The sequence below is a fragment of the Emydura macquarii genome, unplaced genomic scaffold (assembly GCF_026122565.2).
Source record: "Emydura macquarii macquarii isolate MOO-44397 ecotype Brisbane River unplaced genomic scaffold, CSIRO-AGI_Emac_v2 contig_3552, whole genome shotgun sequence".
Lineage (NCBI taxonomy): Eukaryota > Metazoa > Chordata > Testudines > Chelidae > Emydura > Emydura macquarii.
The window spans coordinates 12,971-39,236 of record NW_027133689.1 but is presented as its reverse complement, the minus strand read 5'-3'; the positions used below and the strand labels follow the sequence as shown (position 1 = coordinate 39,236).

At 53.7% G+C, this 26,266-nt stretch overlaps 1 protein-coding gene and 1 pseudogene across 1 annotated transcript; one reads left to right on the top strand and one right to left on the bottom strand.

Annotated features, from left to right (window-relative positions):
• Positions 1-247: 247 nt before the first annotated feature.
• On the top strand, positions 248-4,849 carry LOC137145547 (zinc finger protein 551-like; annotated as a pseudogene).
• A 6,806-nt stretch (positions 4,850-11,655) lies between these two features.
• LOC137145546 (DELTA-thalatoxin-Avl1a-like) lies at positions 11,656-16,394 on the bottom strand. The gene is made up of 2 exons (XM_067536401.1): positions 16,294-16,394; positions 11,656-14,776 (listed from the first exon to the last, which is right to left on the bottom strand). Exons 1-2 carry the CDS (start codon positions 16,392-16,394, stop codon positions 14,299-14,301), a joined length of 579 nt encoding a protein of 192 aa, XP_067392502.1. The 3' UTR covers positions 11,656-14,298.
• Positions 16,395-26,266: the final 9,872 nt, after the last annotated feature.

The window sequence follows — 26,266 nt, the reverse complement described above, 5'->3', positions numbered from 1 at the left end:
CCGCGCAGGCGCACAGCCCAACCCCGACTGATGGGACGCTCAATACGCATGTGCAAAGCCGACACCGCCCCCCAGGCGAGGGGAGCTCCGCGCGCATGCGCAGAACAAAACAAAGCGACCAAGCCCCACCCAGTTCCCTGGCGCCGGAAGTGCGGCTGCCCCTAGTCACGTGGGCATGGTGGCTGCGGCAGGCCGGAAGTGTTGCCGAGGGGAAGGGTCGGTGGGGCGCTCGCCGGGGCGGGGGAGATGTTTGACTGAGACACTGACCGGATGTGAAGGGCAGCGGGGAGCAGCGCGAGCTGGCGGCGCCTGGGTGAGTTCCCCTACCGGGGGAAAAACACATTCCCGCTTCCCCCCCCCCCCCGGGAGAGAATGGGCCCGTCCGCTCCGCGCCCCATGCACACAGTGGAGGGCGGGAGAAGCCATTCGTGCGCCCAGGGGCGATGGGGGAGACCATTGTGCGGGGGGGGGGCAGGGATAGGGGAAACCATTGTCTGCTCCTTGTAAAGGGGTGAGGATAGGGTTGGGGATGAAGGGGACCATTGTGTGTGGGGAGACTGGAGGAGACTATTCTGTGCACGCTGTGGAGGGGGGAAGGATAGGAGAGACCACTGTGTGTCAGGGGCAGGGAGGGGATGGGGGAGACCATTGTGTTCACCCTGAGGGGGGGGAAGAGGATGAGGTTGCAGATGGGGGAGACTATTGGGGGAGTAGGGAGTAAACCATTGTGGGGGGATGGGGGCAGACCATTGTGCGGAGGTGGGGGGAGACCATTGGGGGGGGGGGGCAGGGAGGGGATGGGGGAAGACTATTTGTGTGCACCCTGAGGGTGGAGGGGATGAGGTTGCAGATGGGGGAGACTATTGAGGGAGTAGGGGGGAAACCATTGGGGGATGGGGGAGACCATTGTGTGAGGAGGGGATGGGGGAGACCATTTGTGTGCACCCTATGGAGTGGGGGCAGAGGGGGAGGGGAAGACCAGTGTGTGCACCCTGTGGGGAGTCACAGATCCCAAGGCCGGAGGGGACCCTGACACCCTGTACAGCATGGCCCAGAGACTTGCCCCACACTAATCCCCGGAGCAGAGCTCTTCCAAGAACATCCCCCACGATGCTGGGCATAAGTGGGCAGACGGCCCCAGGCTTAATGGAATGGGGTTTATACAGGCCCTTGCAGGGTAACTTGGTGAAATCCCAGTGTCCCAAGCCTGTGTGTGCACCCGGGGGGGGGGAAGGAGGGGGGAGACCATTGTGTGGGCGCCCTACGGGGAGGGCATGGGACGGGGAGGGGGGAGATCACTGCGTGTGGCCTCTGAGGAGGGGGAGACCACTGCGTGCACACCACGGTTGGGACCGCCAGATGTGCGTTGGGGCAGAGTCAGCGAGTCTGGCGCCCATTGTTGTCGGCCTGTAAATTGCTCCGGGCTCCCCACGTCACTGTTTTCAGTGTCCGTGCTGCATGTCGGCTGCCTGCCCGTTGGGGTGATTGCCTGCAGCCCTCAGCTCAGCGGGTTTAGCTAGTTGGCCTGGCGGTGGTGGCTGCATGGAGGATTTCATGTTGCTACTACCATGATCCTGGCTTGTAGGGGGTTGGCTCAAACCGACTTTTCAGGGTGATTTGTTTCCAGTGGGGCTATCCATGGACCTTACGCAATAGTTTAACTCAACCGGTTTACAGTTGTAGTGCTGGTGTGCAGAAGCATGCAGTTTGGACAGACATGTCCCTTAGCAGAGGATTTATTAAAGGGGACACTCAATATCCTAGTACAGAGGAGAGGACAGAAGTTGATAAAATACAGGTAGGAACCAAAGAGAAACAGTGAACCAGAAAAAGAGTGCCATCCAGTTACATCACATGAAAGCAGATAACTAAATAATGACACATTTTATAAGTGCTCGTATGCAAGAAGTCAAATACTAAGATGGGTGAACTTGAGGGCCTGGCATTAAATGAGAATATTGATATAATAATAGCTATCACAGAAATGTGGTGGAAAGATGATAATCAGTGGGACACAGTAATACCAGGAATGACAGAGTCGGTCATGCGATTGTGGCAGTGGCACTATATGTGAAAGAAAGCATAGAGTCAAATACAGTAAAAATCTTAAATGAATCAGATAGTAGCATAGACTCTCTATGGATAGAAATTCCATGCTTGACTAATAAGAGTATAGCACTAGGAATATAATACTGACTACCTGACCAGGATGGTGATGGTAATTGAGAAATGCCGAGGGAAATTAGGGAGGCTACAAAAACAGAAAACTCAATAATAATAATAATAGTCGATTTCAACTATCCCCGTATTCACTGGGTATATGTCCTCTCATGGCTCTCACCTTTGCAGGTTTGGTTTACACCCTCCAGCCCCTGCTACAGCTGTGCCTGTGTCTGAGCTGCCCCACCTCGCCCCAGGGCTTGGTAGAAGCTCAGAGCCACCCTGAGCTTCATTATGTCTGAGAATGGCATAGACCTGGGGAAATGATCAATATGGGATGTGTGTGGTGAGGGCCAGGCCTTCATTCCCCATGCGTCCCCCTGTCCTCAATCCACATGCCCCAGCTGGTGCGTGCACTGCCCCTATTACCTCTCTTCCTCTGGTGAGCTGATTAGCATGGTAACAGCTGCAGGTGAGCTGTGGAAAACCTCTGTCTCCCTGGGATACGTGCCTGGGGATTGGGCGGGGAAGGTAATGGGGGCAGAGGGGTGGCAGGCTGGTGGGTATAGTGCTAGGGCTGGAGTAGTGGCCCATGCTACGGCGAAGGTGGCCATGCCAGGCTCTTAACTCTCCGTCCTGGTCTCTTGCAGAGGATCCTGCCTAGGACAGGGACTGGCGCCCACAGTATGGAGGATGATCCGGCTTCTCCTGCCAGCAAGACCCCGTCCCCTCTGAGCTGCATCCGGATGGTCCAGGCGGGCGGGTCGGAGGAGGAGGAAGAGGACGGGACAGGGCCTGGGAGAAGAGTGGGAGAACGCAGAATCCAGAGATGGTGGGGAGCTCCCCAGAGCGACCCAGGAGTTCTTCCCCTCCTTGCCCACCCAGTCGGTGCCAAGGGAGGCCCCATGACACTGATGGGACAGGGCAGAACCAGAACGAGGGAGAAGAGGAGGTGGTGGTGTCCCCACTGGGCTGCGAGCACTCCCAGCCTCCAGGGGAGCCGCAGCCCCGCAGGCCGTTCCGGCGGAAGCACCGGCTGTACATGAAGCTGGAGCCCAGCCAGGTCGCTGGGTCCCCAGGCCGGGACAGGGGAGAACCAGCCACTGCCGAGGAGCCAGGGCCCTCGCAGGGTAAGAGGCTGCGGCTGCTCCGGGGCCGAGCCAGCGACTTCCGGAGAAAGAAAAGCCCTTTGGAGAACGGCCAGGAGATAAGGCCTGGCGAGGTGCAGCCTTCCCTCTCACCCTCCCAGTGCAGCAGGGAGGAGGGACGGGCCCTGGCACTGAAGCGGGAGGGCAAGCAGGAGGGGCAGGGGCTGGCATTGAAGCGGGATGAGGAGGAAGGGCAGGGGCTGGCACTGAAGCGGGAGGAGGAGGAGCAGCGCCTGGCGCTGAAGCTGGAAGAGGAGGAGGAGCAGTGCCTGGCACTGAAGTGGCGGGAAGAGGAGGAGAAGAGGTTTGGTTCCCCCAGGCTGGCCAAGCCCGGCGCTGCCCGCTCCAAGCCGGACTTCGTGCAGCTGATCGACGAGCACGGGATCTACTCCACGGCCAAGCTGGTGCTCGGCGGCGCGGCGGGCGAGCTGGACGAGGCGGCGGTGCTGCCGCCGCACCTGAGGCGGGCGGGCCCCCAGCTGGAGATCCGGGAGGTGATCGTGGATGACAAGCCCTTTGCGTGCGGCGTGTGCGAGAAGACCTTCAAGCGGGCCTGGGAGCTCTTCAGCCACGAGGTGGTGCACAACGAGGAGCGGCCCTTCCACTGCGACCTCTGCGAGGCCTCCTTCAAGCGCCACTCGGACTTCAAGAGCCACCGGCTGGTGCACACCGAGGAGCGGCCCTTCCACTGCGAGATGTGCGGCAAGAAGTTCAAGCGCTCGTCTAACCTCCAGGAGCACCGGCGCATCCACACCGGCGAGCGCCCGTACCAGTGCGCCTGCTGCGACAAGAGCTTCAAGACGCCCTACGAGCTGCAGCGCCACATGCTCACCCACTGCACGGAGAAGCCCTTCAAGTGCGGGGACTGCGGGAAGGACTTCCCCACCTCCAACTCGCTGCTGCTGCACCAGCGCCAGCACTGCGACGACAAGCCCCACGTCTGCGGCATCTGCGGCAAGAAGTTCACCTACGGCCACAGCCTCAAGGTCCACGAGCGGGTGCACACCGGCGACCGGCCCTTCGTCTGCCCCATCTGCGGCAAAGGGTTCAAACAGTCCAACGCGCTCTCCTCGCACGAGCGGGTGCACACCGGCGAGCGCCCCTTCGTCTGCAAGACCTGCGGCAAGGCCTTCAAGCAGTCGTCCTACCTGGTGATCCACGAGCGCTCGCACACGGGCGAGCGGCCCTACAAGTGCGAGGTGTGCCAGAAGGCCTTCGCCCGGCCCTCGCTGCTATTGCAACACCACCGGGTGCACAGCGAGGAGCGCCCCTACAAGTGCAGCTTCTGCGACAAGTTCTTCAAGGACCTGGCCTACCTGACCGTGCACGAGAAGGTGCACACGGGTGAGACCCCCTACAAGTGCAGCGTCTGCGACAAGGGCTTTGCCCACCCCTCCAACCTGCTGCAGCACCAGCGCGTGCACCGGGACGGCTGACCCGCCTCCTGCTCCAGCACGCGTGTGGCCTGGGCTCTGCACAGCTCCCAGCAGGCGCCGCCCCAGCTGGGCCCCCGTGGGAGACAGCTGCCAGTGGGCACAGTCCCGGCCCGGGGGGGGGGGGGGCCTATGGAGACTACATCTCCCAGCGTGCACTGCAGTCCCTATGCGTCAGAGTGAAGGAGTGCATGCTGGGAGAAGTCCAGCTAGGCCACGCCCTCTCAGTCCCAGGTGTGAGGCAAGCTGTGGTTTGCTCTTATGTGCGCATCGGGTGTGGGCTGTAGGTGTTGGAAGAGCTGGGTTGCCCTGGCCTGAAGAGGCACTTGGCTCCAGGGCCTCGTGGCCCTTCTCCTGGGTACTGCTTGGGGGGAGAGGGGAACGGTTGGCTCCCCGGCATCATGACTCCTGGAAGGGGTTTGCTGTCTGCCTGTTGGGGGGTGGGCAGGGCAGGGCTGGGCTGGGCTGGGCTGGGTTACTCCAGAGACTGAAGTCAGTTTGGGACAGCAGGGAAAGGCCCCCTGAGCCTTGCCCATCTGCCCAGCAGAGCTTCACTAGATCCAGCCTGGGGGAGCTCCCCTCCCCCACCCCAGCCCACAGGAAACTGCAGTTTGCATGGGGCCAGACTGTCTCCTCCGTGCCCCCCAGCTAGGAAGGGGTTTGTGAGCCCCACCTCTGGGCCATCGCCTCATGGCAGCCCCCCGACGGGGTCAGCACACACACTGGGTGCAGTCAGGATGGCCCCTCGCCAGGCACGCAGGCCCCTTGGGGACGCCCCATGAGTGTCCCTGTGACCCAGGGTTCCTCTCCTTGGATAGTGTGGTCCTGCCTGGGGGTCGGGAGGTGGCTTGGGGCTGGCAGCTCCCCCTGGAGCTGGGTGGGAGCTCTCTGGGCTCCTGGGTGAGCCCCTAGTGGGGGGGGGGGAAAGCAACAGGGCTCCCAGCTGTGCTCGCTGCATCCTCTGCCTCGCTCCCCCGCTGCAACGGGGGATGGGGAGTCAAGCACCTGCCCACCCCGTTTAGGATGTGGGTTGATTTCTTGTGGGAGCTGAACCCAGGTGGGCGAGGGCTGGCCCTCAGCACTTCCTCTTGTCCAGCACCCTCAGCCCGTGGGTGCTGGGGTGTCTGCATGACCCAGTGGCACCCATTGCTCCGCAAAGACAGAAGGGGAGGTAACAGGATCAGTCGAACCTTTTCCCCCTCCTGGCATCACAGTAAGAAAATGACTTGCTCTCGATCCAGATCAGGCTCTCAGCCTGCGCTAAGTGTGCACACACCGGAATGGCGTGTGGTGTGAATTACAGCCCAGCGCCCCTTGTGCTGTCTGCTCTGCCTGGCCTGGAGGTCTCCCTGGAGGACCGGAGAGCTGGCGCCGGGGTGGGTCTGACACTCCTCAGTGCTTGGGTTAAATAGGTGTCAACAGAAAACAGTCTGGATAGACACCCTGCCCCCCCCATCGCGATTGATCGGGTCTCGTTCCCTGGTCGTCCATAGGACCTGTCACCAGCAGCCTGTGTTTCCATATCTCAGTAACAGAGGAATCCGTGGGAGGGCAGGGCCACCTGTAGACATACAGAAGCACCAGCACACACAAAGGGGTGCACCCCAATTTCTGTTTCCAGATGAAAGAAGGTGCAAAGGGACACTGAATGAGGCCCGCTCAGCTGTGCTGGTTCCTGGCCCCTCAACCCCAGGAAGGCAGGGGTTAAAGATGCCTGCTGTGGCAGACTGCAGAGATGTGCCCCTGATGGGGGCTTAGGGGACCCTGCTGGCTGAGCTGAGAGCTTGGCCCTTGGTTGACCCACACAAGAGCTGTGGGGTGGCTGGCTCAGGGCCCTATGGGCCTGGCGCACCGGCTCCTTCGCATGGGATCCTCTGCTGTCTTTGCTATGGAGTGGCTGGGCTGCACCTCGCCCTGGGGAGGGCTTTCCTGCGCTCCCACTGGTCCTGAAGAACATCACCTGGTGGAGCTCGGGTAACAGACAGGTGTCCCCGTCTGTGCTGGGTTGCACTGGGCTGTGCGTCATTCACCTAGGCCCCTCCGGCTCCTAGGCCAAGTGTGCTGCCGGCCCCTGCGTGTGGACCCTGAGCCGGCGGGCCTGGCTGTGGGTGGATTAGGCAGCAGGAGGTCCCTTGGGACATCCGCGCTGCCACCCGTGTGATCTCAGCATGGGGCGGCATACCCGAGTCAGCGTCAGTCTAGCTAGCACGGATGACAATAGCGGTGAAGACGTGGTAGCATAGACGGGTACCCCGGGTGCCTGGCGGGTTTGTACCGGCACAGCTAGCCTAGCCCAAGCAACGTGTCCCCGCCACCGCTGTTGCTCACAGGGTGTTCTTGCTGCAGTCACGTTTTCACGTGCAGGCAAACCTGCTCCGGGATGTTCCCATGAGCCACGTGGGGCTGGGGCGCTAGAGGATAAACGCCTGCTACTGCTGAACCTAAGGGACTGCCTCCTTCCGCTCCAGCAGTAGATGTCTGTGCTTTGGCGCAGCAGGGCCTGGATTCAGATCCTGCTGAGGGACCACGCTGGGGTTTTTGCATCCCAGTCCAGTGAGTTTCCCACCCGGGGCTGAGCTCCCGTGCTAGGGCTGAGGGAACGTAGACAGGGCTCTGGGGTCCTTGCCATTGCAGCCGTGTCCGTAGGGTTTTGGAGATACGGGGCCAGCTCCTCAAATGGGCCGCTTGCAGTGGAAGTGGGACCTCAGCTGGTCCCGGTGCTGCAGAGCTGTAGTGCCCCTGGGCAGCTTGGCACGTGATCTCGCAGGTAGCAGGTGGGTGGAAGTGGATTGACGGGGACGGGATTGTTCAGGTTCGTTGATGCTCCGTGGGTTGGTTCTGACCCTCTTGCAGCAAATGGCTGCCTGCTCCGTGAGCGGCCTTGTGGGTGCCAGCCCGGCCGCCTGCAGGGACAGCGCGGATCGGCCCCTTTTTCTGCACCCATTTAACTCAAACTCCTGCAGGGCACTGAGAGGGAAGTCTCCTGGTTAATGCCCCAGCAGCCTTGTCCCGTCTAGGGCTGCGAGAGCTCCCGATGCATCCCCTTCTGGGCCTTCTGAGGAGACCCTCAGGGAACACGGCACAGACCAGGGCATCAGAAGAACCCTTTCCCAGCCTCAGATCACCCGAGGGCACAAAGCGCAGCCCACCCTGTGCAGCTCCCCTTTAGAGCAGGGTCAGTGAGGAGCCAGGCACCCTTTATCTGCTCCTGGCTGCTCCACTGCTGCGCCCCCCTCTCCGCTCAAATGGGGAGCGGTCTTGTAGTGAAGATGGCTGCTTGGGAGCCTCTCTGTGGGACTCTCGAGGGGAGCTGGGAGGAGCCGCGTGTGTGGCAGGGGAAATGATAACTCCCACCCCAGGAAGCAGGGTGTGCGGGTAGCCAGGTTCCTCGGGGGTTGCCAATCAGCCAGAGTGGGCCCAGCCAGCTGTTCCTTCCATGTCTGCGTTTAGGGGTTCAGTGGGGGAAGGGTGCTACTAGCGTGGGAAGATGGTGGGGAGGCAGTCCACAACAGCCCACCTCCCACGTTCAGGGGGCTGTAGCTGAGGTTAAGACGCTCTGAGGCACACAGTTCCCACATGGCCGGTGGGAATCGGAGATCAGCCAGGTGCTGCTGTGCCTAGGAGGAGATCACTGCTCGCTCTGGCCTCGCTGCCCACCAGCTGTGCCATGGGGCGGGTGTCAGGGAGCTCGGTGGAGCAGGCACGGTGTGTGTCGACGTTCATTGCAATGGCGCCTCGGGCACCGTTGTACTGGACGCTGCACGGACTAAGGGGCAGTCCCGGCCCGAAGCATGTGTCATCTCGTCGTGCTGGGGGCGCCCGGCTGCAGCACGTCCTGCGACAGCCCAGTTGCGGTGAGGGGGAGCGAGCAGGGGCAGCGGCAGCTGGCTGGTGGAGTTGTTCCCCCGCAAGGGGCACTGTCCCCACCGGGTTGGTGCCATTTATTGGGCAGCCCAGGGCTGGGTGGATGCTGGGATGTTCCAGTCAGTGAGCTGCCCTCCCCCTCAACCTGCTGCTGGGAGGAGTAACTTGTCCTATTGCAGGCAATGGGATGTTCTCTCACATGCACACACCCCTCCGGCCTCTGTGGGGCACAAGGCGGTGCATGGGGGACGTGATGGGGCAGTGGCAGCATGGTGCTCTGCCCAGCAGGAGGGTCACCCACACGGTGCCCATGGGGTTCATTTGACAGCAGCGCTCTGTGTGTTGCGACCTCAAGCTGCGGGGGCCATGTCCTGCTCCGTTTTAGGCAGCAAGGTGTGGCCCAGGGGGGCTGGTAGCAAGGGGCCCATGGTCTGAGGGCCTGCGTTTGCTCTAGCAGGCATGTTGGGTTCACACAAGTCATGCCCGGTGCATATAGATTCCAAACACTAACCCTCCCCGGCATGGTCCTGGCCTGGCCGCCCATCTGCAGCGGACTGGTATCTGCAGGGCTGGGCTGGGCGACACTATCCCAGCATGGCAGGGGGCCCTGCCCCCCCAGGGTAGCTTCTGGGCACATGATTATTTAAGCGGTCATGGGACATTTCAAGTTTCTGGGCAGGACCCACATCACCTGCAGCTGGGAAGGAGCATGGGGCGGAGGGTGTGGGGCCTGCTCCCATCAGGGGCTCATCCAGCCTCCGGAATGGCCAGGTGCCTCGTCTCTACGCTGCCGGGCCTGCCTGCTTCTCGGACCCCAGAGCATGGGGCGATGGCCGGGCAGTCTCTCTGAGTTCCGGCTGCTGCTAAACTCCCGTCTGGTTCTCCCGGACTTGTAGCTGTGTCCTCCCCTCAGCCGGCGAGAGGATGGGGATGTGACTTTTCCCAGTGAAGGCGACACTTGGGTCTGCAGCAGGGCACAGCTGGCCTGGCGGTGCCCAGCTGGGCACTGAGCTCCCCGGTCCTGGGACTCTGCGCTCGGACTCTCCCTGTCCCGAGTCCCCTTTTGTATCACTACTGTAGGGTGGGCCGGGGGAACCCTGACCCCTGTGCAGCCCCTTGACACTAATTACAGGACAGTTATTTAACCGTGTGTCTGTCTCATCTCTGCTCTGCAACCTGCGTGCTGGGCTCAGTCACCGGCCAGAGGATCCTGTCACCACGGGGGATCTGCTGCTGCCCCCTTCCCCTGAGCTGCTGCTTTTTAAACGTGGGCCCAGCTTGGTGCTTGTGCAAGTCTGGGCTGGGTTGGCCAGCGAAGTGTAACCCAATCAACTCCACAGAGCAGTGCGGGTGCCTCAACCCACAACCCCTGGCTTCCCAACCCTGTGGTGCCACCCCAGGGATCCCACCACACTGAGCACCCTGGGATACTCATACCTCTAGCCCCAGAGCCCAGCCCCGTTCTCACGTCCCAGCCCCCATCTGGAGAAATAGGACTGGAGTCTCTCCTTGGCTATGTGATGGGGTCATCCTGCCTCTGGGTGCCCCGGCTCTCTGTGGGGTGGGGAGGGGCACCACGTGCTGGCCATGCTGCAGCTGTTGGGGGCAGAGGGATTGTGGCCCCTTGGTGGCGCCCTGCCCCGGAGGCTTGTAGCTGTCTTTGTGCAGCTCAGGGCAGAGCCTGTTTCTCCAGCCGGCTGTCCCTGGACTCAGCACGTTCGCCCGTGAGCTGGTGGTTTGTTACCATTCTGTGGGGCAGGTCTCTGGCCTGTGCCCTACAGGAGCCCTGGCTGGATGATCCATCGGGTCCCTTCTGGCCTGGGGCTCTAGGAATTTCATTGCCCCCCCCCCCCCCCCAATAATGCCGGCGGGGGGGGGGGGGGGGGGGGACACCCCTCAGCTGGTGACTCTCCTTAGCACCACTGGGGTCAGGTTGCCTGATTTCTCTCGGCCTTTGGGGCTTGGACTCGCTGAGATGCCAGGACACCAGCATCCTGTGCTGACAGCAGGGGGCGCTCTGGGTTCAAATAACCAACACACTCAGCTCAGGGGCGTGCAAGCCTAGCTACCTGCTACCAGTGCAGACCCAGGCTGGCTGGTGCTGAGCTGTTTGGGCCTACACGGCCTGCAGGGGTTTTGCACCGACTGTAAAGCTCCCAGGCCCAGCGTCAGACCCTGTGTTGAGCCCAGAGCTGCCCGTCCCCTCGGAGTGATGCTCATTTTACTCCTCCTCGCTAAGACCATATTTTTGCCACTGACTTGGACCATCTTTGGGGTTTCACCCCAGCCCGGCCGTGTCCCTCGCCTGGTTACCAGGTGCCATGGGAATAGCATCAGCTGCATTGTCCTCCGGCATGCTGTAGGCATGCTGGGGACGGCAGAGTTACCGCTCGCACCCGATTGGCCTGTTCAATCTGGCCCTGTCCAGCGCTGGGTGAAAGCCAGACACCGGTGACCGGGGCCCAGCTCCTGGAGCCATGGGATGATAATTGGCTGACATTTGCCAGGGCTTTTTAGTTGAGGAGAAAGGCTCGGAAATGTGACCTGCCTGCCTGAGTGTGCAGAGAGCCTGGAACCATGGCTCCCAGAGGGGTGGCCTGTGAGACCTGCAGTTCGGGTGGGGTCTCCAGCAACACCGCCCCAGGGGAGGACCCTTGGTTTGCTGCTGCCTTCCTGCTGAGGCTCTGCTGGGATGGCTCACCAGGTCCACTATCCCCAGAGCTCTCTGCTTGGGGAGGCAGGGGTTGAACCACCCAGATAAGAACCATGGCTGTTCCCCCACCAACTCAGCAGACAGTCTGCCCTGCCCTGCCCTGCCACTGCCTGATCCTGTTTTATCTCAGATTTGCTTAGACTTTGTCAGGGAAAGTCTTAAGTCACAAGACTGAAGTCTCCAGGGCTACTTTGGATTACCCCTGCAAATTCTCATGGAAGAGTTTGAACAAATTCTGCACTTGGACTGCTGATTGGACTTTTAGTAACAAGTGAATTATATGACATAGTATAATGTTACGAAAGAAAAAATTAAGTCCCTTTTTTCATATCAGGTGTTGGTTTTCACTGACACAGAGACAATTCAACTACAGGAACTCAATATGTAACACACAGAGGCTCAATTTAACATAATTGCTAGTTTTTAGTAGCATGTCAATTTAAACAACAGAACAAGGTTAACCATAAAATAATAAATTTTCACAGATTTAACAGCACACAATACAATTCCCCATTTTTAAAAATACACTACAAGATAATTATAACCCTAACGCCTGTTCCTTTTAGAAATCAGCAGAATAGCTGGTAATTGCTTAGCACACAAACTTAACACACAAAAATCCAAAATTACAGTGGTGTCCAAGTAAAAATAAATGATTGAATTTAGGCACAAGTACATAATTAGGCAGTGTTAGATTTAAATCCTATAATTTAGTCAAATTATAAATTTTAGGAAAAAATGTTGTGTTTAAGTCTGAGTTACATATGCAAAATTAGAGAAAAGAAAGAAAACAAGCAAGTACCCGTTAAGGAAATGTCAGAAAGGAAAGAATTCATAACATTTAGAAAGAGAAAAAGCATTTTAATGCAAAAGATAGAGCAGCAAGATACTTTGTTTTCATAAGCGGTTACCTGTTCACATTTTGTATGAACCCTGGAAGCTTCCTGCTTTACCACAGTGGCATGTTTTTTGCATAGCTGTCAACCTCACTTTGGCCTTCTGACTTTCTACTGGGTTTCTCAGTATGCTGTAGCTGATTTTTTACTGATCTTATCTCTTGCTTTTTAATCAGTTGCAAGAGAAGAAGCAGGTTCTGTTTCTAGCACCTTCAAGCAGCTGCTTGAACTCATTTTCGGTTCCTGTTTACTTTTGTCCTCTGCCTCTGAGTTATACAAAGAACAAGCATAAACCCAGGAACATTTCTCAGACTTTGTGTCCCATGCAAAGAAAACGTTCCCAGGTCAATTGTATTCTTTACTGCAGAGAACTCCCTCGTCCCATTCTCACTGGCCGACGTTATTTCTGTTTTTTATGATCTGGTGTTCTGGCATTTCACTATCAGTAGGTTTTGAATCTCAGATCTATTTCTTATGTATATATATTTCCTCCAAAGGCGCCTGCTGACAGATGTGCTGGGTGTGTTGTAAGAACCGCCTATGTCTGTAAGCAGCTGGAGTAAACCTCTGCTTTGCCACCACTTTACTGCTAAGTGTTTGTGATTTCACATTATCAGCCCAACCTGTTCCCATTCCAGGGTGTCCAGTTGTTACTCATGGGTTCTTTGATTGTTTATGGATTGATACATTAACTGGACAAGCTGAATTATCTGGTTTATGAATTGCAGATTAGATATTTGACATCAAACAGCACTAATAGAAAAGACTAACTTACTGATTTTGCGATACCAGGCTAGCCTGCCCACACGGGCCTGGGGTGGGCTACAGCCTGTAGGGTTTAGAGAGACTTCTTTTCCTTTATTTTATCCCATATTACAGTTTTTGCAGGTTAGCGCCATAACTGGTATTATCTAATTATTAACAAGTACTAACTTATTGTCAATGTTATACAGATTTCACAGTGCGCCGAATTTCCAGTCATGAAGAAGCATAACAACTTTGACTTACTTTCACATGGGTTTAAAACAAGTTCTCAACCAATCATCCTTAAATGTTATATTTTGTTATGTTTGCCTTTTTATTGTTTTCCCCCTTTTTGTAATGATTTTATACTGTTGTGGTACCTGTATGTACCAGTAACACAGGGCAAGGTATGACAAAATGGAGCTGACTTGGGGGGGGGGGTCGCCCCCCAATGCCTGTGGGGTTCAAGAAACAATTAGATCAGTTCATGGAGGATAAGTCCATCAATGGCTACTAGCCAAGATGGTCAGGGGGACAACCCCATGCTCCTGGTATCCCTAAACCTCTGACTGCCAGAAGCTGGGACTGGACAACAGGGGATCATTCAAAATAGCCCAGTTCTCTTCACTCCCTTTGAAGCAGCTGGCGCTGGGCTAGATGGACCATTGGGCTGACCCAGTATGGCCATTTTTACATCCTTATGTTATGATCTTATCTATTTCTCTCTCTCTCGTTGTTTCCATTACAATTTGTTATTTAAGTTGCTTAGCCAGTTATATTTTACCGAGCAAGCACACATGCAATTTAAAACTACCTGATACAGCTATTCCAAAAGGTCCTGCTCTTAAATATATTTCTGGTTAAGAACTGTAGCTGTTATTTGCTAATTATCCTATATTAACTTTTTTAGCTCTACTTTTGGCAAAGCTTTATGGGAGGTTTTTTAGCATCACCATGATAAATGCTGAAGCTTCAGGTCTTCATATGCCAACAGCTGTTATTGCTGAGGTTAAAAAATAAGCAAGAAAAAAACCCTTCTTTAGAAAATGATGACAATGCCCTGGATGCCTGGATACCGCCCGGCCTGGCTAGACAGACATGCACTAAAAATGGCTGTGTCAATATGTTGGGCGTGGGCAGCAGCTCAGGATAGCCGTCGGACTACATGCCCCGGAGGTCAGGCAAGATTGTACTTGGGTGGCTAGCTCGTCCCACATCCAGCCATTTATAGTGCACTCGTTCAAGCAGAGCTAGCACATCCCTGTCTACTCCGTCTGGGAGAAAGAAAGTCACTGTTTCCTGACATTCCAGCCAGCAGCCCCCTTGTCTGTCATACTGCGTTATTTCCCTGACTGTCCTGGGTAAGCTGCATGGGGAGTGTAGGGCGGGCAGGGTTCATTTTTCTCGATCTGCACTTTAATGATGGCCTTATCCCCGTTGGAAATAGTGGCCTTCACCTGGATCTCCTTGATTCTCACGTTCAGCTTGTCGTCCTGGGTTTCCTTGAGCTCTGTTCTCCTGAAGGACTCACACTTAAAGGGCGACCTGTGGCTGTACATATACTGATAAAGGCGCTCCATGCTTTCAAAATGCTTCCTGTCGGGGAAGAGCTCGAGGGCAAACTCGCTGTTGTAGAGGACGCGGTCGAAGGGGTTGGAGAACATGATGGCCAGGGTGAAGGCGTCGGAGTCGTAGCTCAGCACCCCGACGCTCCCGCGGGCCGCGTAGCTGGTTTTCTCAAACACACAGCTCTCCAAGGAGCCGGGGCGGATCTCGGACTCAGGGTCATTCTTGACATGGCCGCTGAAACAGTAAAACCTGGAGGAAAACACCCGTGGGGTTCCTTCATTACACCACATCCCTAAGAATAATTAATAACTGTATCCTGACAGCAGGGGAATCCTGACCCTGGGGGCCGAGGTGGGTCACAGCCTGCAGCTTTTCTGCAGAGGGGACGCACAACAGGTCGCGGGGCCATGGAGCGCAGCCCCCCCTGGGCCAGCCCCCAGGGCAGAGGGTCCTTTCCTGCATGACTAAGGGGCAAGTTAGTGGAGATAAGGTAAGCAGGGCAGGGCAGGGCAGGGCTCCCATCTTCCAACCCCGGCTGGGCTCTGCCCCCCGCTCACACAGCTGCAGTCTGCCCAGCGGGTACTCCTGCTGCAGAGCCCGGGCTGAGATGCTGGAGCCCAGCAGCCTCCTGCAGGCTCTGGGGCTGGGCGAGGAGGAGACCTCCGGCCTCAAAGGTAGCAGCAGCCAGACTGGACCTAAGGCAGGGGGAGGATCCACAGCTGCCCCTCTGGGGCTGCACAGGATAGGGCTGGACAAGGTGGGGTTCGAGGCAGCAGGCTGTCTCCTGGGGGGTGCGGGTTTTTACCGGGTAGCAGGAGGCTCTGTGGAGCAGGGTGTTTACTTGGGGGAAGAAGAAGGAGGAGTCTGGGTGACAGAGCTTATAATGGGGCTCTGGGTTTCCCTAGGGAATAGGGGACTCTGGGTGGAAGGATTTTTAAGTGGGGATGGGGGGGTCACTGGCTGTCAGGTTTTTGTAGGGGTCTCCTCTGGCTGGGTGTGGAGTGATCTGCCTGTCAAGGGGAATGTAATATGGCTGAGGTGTGGGGGGGCTGGTGGAGTGACCTTCCTGTCAGAATTTCCGTGGGGCTTTGATTTCGAATGTGATTGTTATCTCATTGCTTGGTCGGTCATGTGGGTGAACTCCTGCCGGGGCTTGTAGCTGGGTTTTGGGGGGGGGGTTTCTAAATCAAATCTGTTCTCGGTCTCTAAGGAAAGCTTTCATTTGTTCTGTGATGTGTAGGCCCATGTGTTCATAAAAAACACCTGTTTCGTTTAATAAAGTGAGCTACTTTTGAGCTAGTATTTAAGGGACTTTGGGCTATTAATACTGTAGAAATCTGACAATCAGAAATAAACTTCTTTACAATTCATCCCAGGCTTATGACCTGCCCCAGTCCAACTCCCTGGGACTTTCCAACCTCCCAAGAGGCTTCCAGCAGCCATTTCCTCTCAAACCAACAGTAGAAATATTTCCTTCTTCCCCCCTTCCTCAAGAGAGTGTGATTCCCCCCCAAACTTCCCCAGCCCTAGTCCCGACACATAAAATGTCCTGGCTCACAGCCCCAAGATCATATTGTACCCCTGCAGGCTAGAAACAGCAAATTCAGCCCAGAAGGCAGGGGGATTTGTGGGGACCCACTGGGACATACAGCACTCCCCCAAAAGAAAGACAGACAGACACATCCCCCACATCCTGGCACATCTGTATAGCTACCAGTCACAGGCTGACTTGGGAAGCCAGGAGGGGGCAATGGGAACCCGCTTACCTGGGGTTCTCGAGGGTCACATCTTTGGTGTTGTTGGTTATCTGGATGCCCACACACCTGCCTGTGTCCACCTTCAGAATCAGCTCTTCAACAGTAGGCATCTCGCAGCAATGAGGAATTCAGCAGTAGGTCCCACAGAGCACTGCCAGCCCCTCTCCAGGCAATGCTGACTCCTTGCCCTCCCAGGCCCCCACCTAGTGTCCAATCCAGCCCCAGCCGTGTGTGAGCCTTGCTAGCTGAGATGCAGCCCACACTTCCCCTGTAGAGCAGGGTCTATAAATGACAGTGCTGGGGTGTGAAGGGCTCTAGTCATCAGGGTTTCTGAAAAAGGAAATTCTGTCTAGCCAAGGAGGGGGAAGGCCAATATGACAGCCCGGGAGGCTCACTGTCAAGAAACGGAAATCATTTGCTGGCAATCCGCTTCTCCTGCTTCTTACAGTGCTCTACGCTGCCTGTATCAGTGCAGGACGGGGGCCCGGCATCACTGCAGATAGCTCGATGGGCAGCTGCAGGCACCAAGCACACACGGTGCTGGGTGGGAATGGGATGGAGAAAAGGCGCATGCGATTATCCAAATCAGTGGTGCAGGAAAAGACAATAAAAATTATCCTCAAAAACGAAATGGAAATAGTCTCCTACAAAGAGAACTTGGAAAGAAAGGTGTAGGCCTTGCTGACACCCTGGGGTTGTATCTGGGATTGAGGGGTGTTTGCTGGGGGTCAATCCCACGAGCGGCTGGCCAGAAGCGCTCCTTCACTAAGACGGGGCTGATTACTTACAGGAGTCTGCGCGTGGGCTGACCCAGGAATGGGCGGCCCACACAGCAAAGCAGAGTAAGTCGAGGCCCAGGAGGGAGGGATCAGTCCAGATGGCAGGGGGGACGTCACAGTGGCACAGCAAGCACAGGGTATATGCACAGCTTACTGCTCTGCATGAAGTTCACACGTTGAGCACGGGTATGTGTGATGTTAAGTGCAGTGGATGGGAACAGTCAGGAGATCCCAGTTTGTTACTGTCTGTTTGTTTATTTCGAGTGCGGGAAATAAGCGCAGGGAAACATAAAAAATGCCTGCCAGTGAGGCAGCTGCAAGACTTGAGAGTGCTCAGCCGGAAGCCCAAGAGAAAGAGAAAGAGTGTGAATTTCAAAAGTGGCGAGCAGAAATGAAGCTTAAAGAAGCAGCTGAGGCCAGGGCAACTGAGGCAGCTGCACAACGGCGCACACAGGAACCTGAGGAAGCTGCCCACATACGTGCCTTGAAGTTAAAACAGCTCGAGGCAACTTGCTTCAGCGGAGAAAGCCAAAGACGCTGAAGAGAGAGCCCACCAGCAAATCATGGACAACAAAGAGAAGGAGAGGAAGTATCAGCTGGAGATGATAGACAGGCATGGGATCATCCCCGGTGCTCCTCTGTCCCCAGTGTCTCCCTCCACACCTAAAACACTCCGCTTTGATAAGCTGCGTCCTGTTTACAAAGCGACAGACTGCACTGAGGAGTACGTTACTACTTTCGAAGAGCTTTGTGCAGTGCACGAGATCCCGGGGGAGCAGAAAGTTCCCACGCTCATAGCAAAGTTGTCGGGCAAAGCTTTGTCTGTGTTTAATGAGATGCCAGTTGAGGAGGCTTGAAGGTATGATGCATTTAAGAGGGGTGTCTTGCAAAGGTTTCAAATTACATCTGAAGTGTACAGAATGAAGTTTAGAAGTCTTAAGAGGGATACAGGCATGACTCACAGTGAATATGCTTATAAATTGTGTGATTTATTGAAGAATTGGGTCAGGGGTAAGTGATTTGACACGTATGACCAGTTCTTTGACCTCATAGTGCAAGAGTGATTTCTAAGCGGTTGTACAGACAATGTGAGGAATAGTCTGTAGAATAAGGATTTGAAATCTGTGATAGAAATGGCCGCAATGGCAGGTGCCTTTAAGCAAGCACAGATGTCTATGGGCCATAAGTCTCAGAGAGAGGGGCAGAAACCCAGTTCCAAAGGGGGATCCCATTTTACCCCGTGAAGGAGAGTGGATGGGAAGGCAGACGATCACCCCCCAGAAGCCCTGTGTCTCCTAGAAAACCCAATCCAACCCACATTCCCGGCTTTGTGGGTGTGGTGGTCACAGGAGGGGGTAAGGAGTTTCTCAGAGATATCAAGACAAATGGCAGGGAGGCTGTCGGATGGAGGGACACAGGAATACAACTGTCTCTAGTCGGCCAGGCTGGGTCTGAGAGAGCGTGCGACATGGTACCTGTCTTTGCACCCAGATACTTAGCCTCTGGCTCTGATTTTGAGAGGGAGTTGTGTGGCTGACTCTCCAGAGGGGAGTAGTCACACGACTGACCCTCAGGCATAAAAGAGGAGGTGACAGAGAGCGCCCAGAATAATGTCACAGGTTGTCAGGCCGCTCACCCTGATGTGCTGGTGAAAATTAACTCTGCCTCTTTAAGACAGGAGGATCCAGATCCAGAAGAAGAAGGTGTCTGTGACCATTCGAATCAGCTTGCTGGCAGGGGAGAGGGGAAATTTCCCCAGGCAGGTAAAACTCAGAAGGCACCTGGGTTGCTAGAAAGAAACACATCACCCTATGATAACAAATTTGGTACTGATGCTAAATTTTGTGAGCGACATTGGACTACTCATGTTGAACCTTGTAGTTGGATATATCGTGCATAGATTTCTGGAAAAAGCCTTTGATTGTGCTAAGAATGGCAAATGGGGAAACTGAGGCAGACTGCCTCATCGCTTTTATGGCTAAATACCAAGATAACCCTGATGTACTACAGTGGCTGACCCTCCTGCAGCTCTGTAAGAGGGGAGGTGTGACACGCTGTACCCCATGCACACCCTTATGGTGTGATGTGTGTATCCGTCACATTTACCCGTATGGTGTAACTGTGTATTGTCTAATGCAAAGTCTGTCCTGTAAGGTGTTTTTGGCGTGCTCATGACACACTGAACATTATTGTTTCGGTAGCATGTCACATATATACAGCTATGAAACCCTGCTATGCAAATGAGTCCCAAATGTGTGACTCACATGGCTGGAATAGATCCAGGCAATCAGAAAGCAAAGTGCGGGTTCACGCTTTGCAGAGGCATGCATAGAGGAACAATGGACTGGCCTGAGCATCGGATAAGGCAACGCTCGTTTGACTCCAGGGGAGGAAATCATGCCTATTGCCGGACATGGTTGATCACCTGACCCCAGGGGGTGACGAGGAAACGTGTTAAAGGCAGAGGCATTTTTGTTGCTGGAGTTCTCCCTTGGAATGCATCTACAAAGCAACATCAAGGACATTGACACACTGCCCACAGGTGTAGGCCCAAAACAGATGCTGTTAAATAACACCCTGAGATTCTGCCTCTGAGACTCTGTTTACACTTGTTTGGGGCATCCCGAGGCCTTTTGTTAAAAGTAATTGCCTGGGGAAGATCAAGAAGTATTTGTTACTAGTACATTTTGTTATTTAATGTAAGCAGAATCCATATTAATGGTAAATTCCACTGTAGTATTTTCTTCCTCTAGGTTTGTAATGTCTTTTTAAGTACCTACCTTTGATTCTGTTTTAAGTTTGTTTTACTTTTAATTTTCTTTTGAAGTAGAAATGAAGTTGTTTGCTGAGGAATGAATAAAGTATGTGTGTAAGATAAAAAAGTAAAAAGGTCGTGACCTCAAATCTCCAAGGCAGTAAGAGGAAGTGAAACTACCTTGCTTTAACAACTTTACAACCCAGTTGGCCAAAGCATGCAGACAGAGATAACCTCAAAGTACAGAGGGATCTGCTCCAAGGACAGGAACAAGACAAAGTGTAAAAAATATCGAAAGCAGTCATCCTTGCAACATTACAGGTGATTGATAATCACACCAGCATGCAAAAGTAGTGTGACACAGCAGGATTAATTAACTTACCTGGGAGCTGATCGCTATAAAAATGGGGTGAAAACATGGAGACTTTGGATTCAGTTCTGCAAACATCATCCAGGAGCATCAGACTGTGCACAAACAAAGGCCCGGCTCCCTCTCGTGTTCAGGCTACCTGGCCAGTGGACTGGCACAAGCAATATAAATTCACCAGTATCCCCACGCCCAAGTGAGGCAGAACGGAAATCCTAAATACTGTGGATTTGGAGGTAATCAAAAACAAACTAAGCTCCCTGTGCCAGTTGCAAAACAGTCTTATACAAAAACAAATATGTGGCAATGGTTAAATACCACATGGCTTTTATGGAAATGAAAAATAGAACTGCTGTGGTTATAGGGTGCACTACAATGCAAATTCTTAGCCTGGCAACACTAGAATACAAAAAGTATTGGGTTGTATCTGGAAATGTTAAGGTTTTAGCACATTTTTTAAGACAAAGAAAAAGATTGCTATTTTACACCTATAAATATAAATGGATGCAGTATGTGTCTGGTGTGAATGAAATGGGGATGCTGCGATGGATTTGTGGTGTAACGAAGAAGGAAAAGATAAGGAACGAGTACATTCAAGGGACTCTGAAAGTGATAGAGGTAGCAACAAAGTTGAAGGAGGAGAGATTGAGATGGTATGGACATGCAATGCGAAGAGGTGAGGACCATGTGACGAGAAGAGTGTTGGAAATGGAGCCCCTGGACCATGGAAGAGAGGAAGGCCAAAGACCTGTTGGAAGGATGTGCTGAAGAGAGACATGTAAAGTGTTGGACTTAAGATAGAAGATACACAAGATTGTATCGGATGGAGAAGGACCATAATGAACATTTTTGGCGACCCTGCTTAGTGCGGGAAAAGCTATAAGAAGCAGAATGTGTCTGGTGTGGTGAGACCAAACCTGTTACTAGGCAAAATTTTTGTTCCCAACATTGTGCCCATCAACAATCTCTGAAGACAAAGCTATGAAAGGTTAGCCCGCTCCCGGTATTACACATGGAATCTTTCTGGCTGCCTCATATTATGAGCCAGGGGGCTGAAAAAAAGGGGAAATTATTGAACACCAGAGGGTGTACCATGTGAAGCCCTCAAAGGTAGGTGTGCTTATCCTTTCCTGTCGCTCCAAAACCATATAGCCAGGATGTATCACTGGGAACGTGCGTATGGAATAAATTAAAAAATACAACCCAAGTCCTGTACAATGGGCAATGAATATGTGTAGCCTCTTGGGAAAAGTGTATTATTGAAGGATGAAAATGTTAGTTAACCCCTGGTGAATAAATGGAAATGTAATGTCAGTATGGTGTATACCAGTAATCACACACACTACTTGCTAAAAACAGAAAGGGGACAGGTGCTTATGACAACTGACCTAGTTAACTTCTCTGTCAGTCTTGGCTTACACTGGCAAGAATTGACAAACAACTTCTTGGAAGGAAAAAAAGTAACTCAATTTTTACAACAAACACAAAAAAAACCCAGAGGAAAATGGGCAATACAAGCAATGCATGCAAACGGGGACATGTTAAAAATTGCTAAGTCAAAAAAGAGCTAACTGCTTACCATTGGTCTGATGTTTTTACAGACTGGTCACCCACACCTAAGGGAATATTGTCTGTTATGTTTCACCCCCTGCTGATTGTTTTAGTTCTAAGCTGTATGTGTGTAATCGGAATGTACACTATGCATTGCTGAATTAAAAAAACTGTATTTAAATCTGAAAACACAGGTACAGAACCATGTCACAGTATATTGCTTTAAAGCAATTACATAAGGGGTGACCCATCCAACCCTCCTGGATTGACGGGTCAAAAGAGGGATAATTAGGCCCAAAACAGATGCTATTAAATAACACCCTGAGATTCTCTCTCTGAGACTCTGTTTACATTTGTTTGGAGCATCCCGAGGCCTTTTGTTAAAAGTAATTGCCTGGTTAAGATCAAGAAGCATTTGTTACTAGTACATTTTGTTATTTAATGTAAGCAGAATCCATATTAATGGTAAATTCCACTGTAGTATTTTCTTCCTTTAGGTTTGTAATTTCCTTTTAAGTATGTACCTTTGATTCTGTTTTAAGTTTGTTTTACTTTTAGTTTTCTTTTGAAATAGAAGTGAAGTTGTTTGCTGAGGAATGGATAAGCTATGTGTGGTTTTGCCTTATCCCCTGAATAAGATCCTGCTAGTCTTTTATTTTATAAATACAAAATGGGGGCGGACGGGGGAGGGCTGGCTGCAGGAGTCATCTCACCCAGCCTGTGTGGTAAGCTAACATCAAAGACTGAAAAAGTACTAAAGTGTTGAGTTTTGTTTAGAATGTGATTTATCTTTCTAATTAATTCTGATCAAACCTTGATTCATATTTTTCTGGCTTATTATCATTTAAAATCTTGCTGTAATCTGTACATTTGTTTGTTTTTAATCTAAAGCAGTGCCTGTGAGTTGAGTGTGTGTACAGATTTCACTTAGAATGACAGAGCTGGTGCATATCAATTTCTTTGATAAATGGACGGACTACTGTAATGAACTTGTAAAACGACAGTTCCCAGGATTGCATCTGGAACTGGGGGGTGTTTGCTGGGGGTCAATCCCATGAGCGGCTGGCCAGAAGCACTCCTTCACTAAGACAGGGGCTGATTACTTGCAGAAGGCTGGGCGTGGGCTGACCCAGGAGTGGGTGGCCCACAGAGCAAAGCAGAGTAAATCGGGGCCCACAAGTGAGGGATCGGGGTGACACAGCTACACACCAGTCCAGATTGCAGGGGGGAAGGTCACACAAGGTCAGGTCAAATCTGATTCACAGCCTCTGGTTCTAAATAACTGTTAGTTATTTCTAGGGCTTCAGCAAGGCCTACAATGGGGATTGTTACCTTAGACAGGATGGAAAAGAGAAGACAGGAGAGAAGATCCTTAAATAATGGAGGGTCTGCAGAGAGAGCGCTTCAGGAGCTTCGGTTCTCCCTGTCTCATCACATAGAGAAGGGGACAGTAAACGATGAAAAATGCAAAGCCAAGAAAGGGAAGTCCTGTCTTGGGAACGCACAGCCACAGGAAGTCATTGAGGTCAAGAACTCAGCAAGATTCAAAATGAGAGTGGAAGTAACTCCGAGCAGGTAGAGTGCTGGATGGGAACTCAGGAAGAGGTGACACGTAACTCTTTAGAGGGGAGGGGGGGAAACGTGACTGCCCCAGGCATTGGCTTTGGGGCCCATGAACAGACATTTGTATTCTTTAGAAGGAAAACAGCGCTGATTTAGAGCTGGTGCCGCCTAGTTACAAGGCTCAACTCACCAAGCACAGAGACCGAAGGAGTGAAATTTAGACTGAGCCAGGTGTAGTGCAAGCCCACAGCAGCCAGGCTTTCCACACAGACGTGTCAAAGTACCTCAGTGCTGACTGGCAACAGCCTTCCTTCCCGTGGTGCGTGTACACACTGATTTTTTTTGGCATTAGGACGTCATGAAATGGCCACAAGAGACTGAACTCAGGTCACTGAACAAATGACTTATTCAAAGCCAGTCAATCAGCCTTTGGCAAGTTATTTTTTAAACAACCAAAACGAAGTTTCCTTGTCCAGGCCCCGTTACAGCACTGGATCTACATGTGTTGGGAACTGAATTCTCACAGTGCAATCAATGTCCATTTCCAGCACGAATGCGTCCAGAGCAGCTCCCACCAAGGAATTCAGCCGCATAGTGTGATCTTATGCCAGCGTCAGCAGCTGCCAGCTTCATTTTTTTTAAAGCACCTTAAGTGTTTATTTAAGCACGTAGCTGTAGATTGTTGAAAGACAAAGCATTGTTCTGGCTTCTTCATTGTGCCTGATAGCTAAGATGCCTTAATCGTGTGCAGGTGAACCACAGCATACCTTCCCCACTGCCCCCGCACCTCCCACACCTGCTCAAAGCCGGCATCCCCTTGCCCCCACCCTCACAGCTCCTCCCCCAGGGATTTCTCCCATCGCCTCCCACTGCAGACTTGGAGCGGGCTCCAGGCGCCTCCTGCGGCTGCAGGCAAGGAAGGGACAGGATTCAGCAGGATTCCCCGCACCCCCTCTGGTGGAGCTGTGCTGCCTGCCCCGTCTCTCTTCCCTGCTCTGGGGACCTCCTAAGTGGGGTCGACAAGAGCTCTAGGTGCTGGTGCCTTTCCCAGGCGTGTACCCCCCTGCAAGCCGACTGCCACCCGGGCTGAAATCTCAGGGGGGGGAGGGGCACATGCAATCCATCTGAGTGCCACACTGCTGTTGTGATTCCTAGAGAGACGGGCGGTGGGAGGCAGGTGTTTGGGGAGCATCCTGAGAACAGGGGGAGGAGAGGGCGGCAAAGGAGGAGCCACAGAGGGGAGGGAAGGGGATCTGTAGAGGCTGGGTGTCTGGGACAGGGCTGGAGATCTCATGCTCCTGGCTGGGTGGGTGGCACAAGCTGGTCGGGCTTTTCTGCTGACTGACAGGGACTTTTACTGCTTGGCAGCAACTCGAAAATAAGTAGCAATACGAACGAATGGAGCTAGTGGGGAGATAACAAATGCTGGATCCCAGGCTCACAGCTGGTACTGCCAGGAGGACGAGCCAGCTGCTGCGTATGGAGCATTGGCATCCCCCAGGTCCCATACTCACTTCCCTGAGTGCCCCCTTGAGACAGAGTGACGTCCTGGGGACACCACCTGGGCCCCAGCTCTGACGGGCAGCCTCCGCTCTCCCTGCCGCAATCTGGGCATCATCAGATGCCACTGCCCGAAGGCACGTGTTCTCACAGCGAGGAAACTAGCCAGGAACACGGCTCAGCCTCCAGCACGGCCAGGGACAAACTTGGCATGGAAGCGGGGATGCAAAGTTGTTTTCTCAGACGTCCAAATGTGCCATGCCCGGCCCCGATTGTCCCGGCGCTCATTGTTGTGCAGAGGAAGCATGTTTCTGTGGGAAACGCTCCAGGAAGTGCAGTGGGTGGGGTCAGGACATTTCTTTAAACTCTGCTGTTATTGTTTAATTCTGCTGTCGGCACCCGGACAGGCAGCCAAAGAAAGGTCCCGAAAAGCGAGCTCCTCGCCTAGCGTCTGCTCAGCCCTGAGCGGCAAACCACAGAGTACAGGTAGCTCGGCATTGCTCAGACCTGCTCTGTGCTACAAAAACCCCGGCATAGACTCAGCTAGGCCGGCACAACTCTGTCAGCCTAGTTAATGTTGTCAGAGGAGGGGGTGTAGCTATGCCGGCAGAGGAACTCCCTCCTGTCTATTGAGAATGCAGGAGCCCTGGCAAAATGCTACCCTCAGGCATGGAATGACTCTCTCCTCCCGCTGTTAAAAGGTAGAATTAATGATTCCTCTTGGAGTCGTATTGTTCTGTTAAAAGCAGGGACGTTGCTCCTGCGTCCGCAGACGGTTTTCCCATGAGCTGGAAGCTGAAAGTCACCAAGAGCTGAAATCACTAAAGAAAGTGGGCTTGACTGACAACCAGCAAAGAGGAGCCGGGAGAGGTAGGTGCCTGCAGATGGCAGGAGCCAGCAGCGGGGTCTCAGCGAGGCCCAGAGATGGCAGGAGGCAGCAGCGGCGAGGGCCTGGTCAAGCCCACGTCTGGGAGGGACCTGCACAAAGGGACTGGCTGAGCCCCCAACCGAGAGGTGGCCACTGCAACTATGTCGGTCAGTTCAGTCCAGGGGAAAGCGAGAAGGGAGAGGCGATGGACATGCCCCCGTACTCTGGGGTGGGTTTGGCTCACTGAGTTCATGAATTCTGTTTGCACTGCTTCCAAAACCAGTGCTGCATTCCTTCCGTCCTTGTATTAAAAGGTTTACTCTCTACCCTCTGCCTCTGTGCTTGCGCGAGGGGCAATATTGCCTTTTGGGGTCGCACAGGGGATAGTGTGTGATTTCCCAGGTGACTGGGTGGGGGCCTTGAGCCGGTTTGGTGTTGTATCATTGACAGAAACCTGTGGATAGAGAACCTGGCCCTTTCCTGCTCTGCCTGGCAGAAGGGTTACACACACACACCCCATCACGCTATGTGTGTGTCCCTAGCCAGAGCACCTGGCCTGTAGCTCCAAGCCACCCCCACCGTCCCCTGCAGCAGCATAG

What these genes read in the sequence shown, in the direction of transcription:
- LOC137145546 (XM_067536401.1), bottom strand. Translation starts at nt 16,394, where the DNA reads ATGCCTACTGTTGAAGAGCTGATTCTGAAGGTGGACACAGGCAGGTGT. An exon ending in GTGACCCTCGAGAACCCCAG is followed by an intron (nt 14,777 to 16,293) that starts GTAAGCGGGTTC and finishes GTTTTCCTCCAG; the next exon opens with GTTTTACTGTTTCAGCGGCC.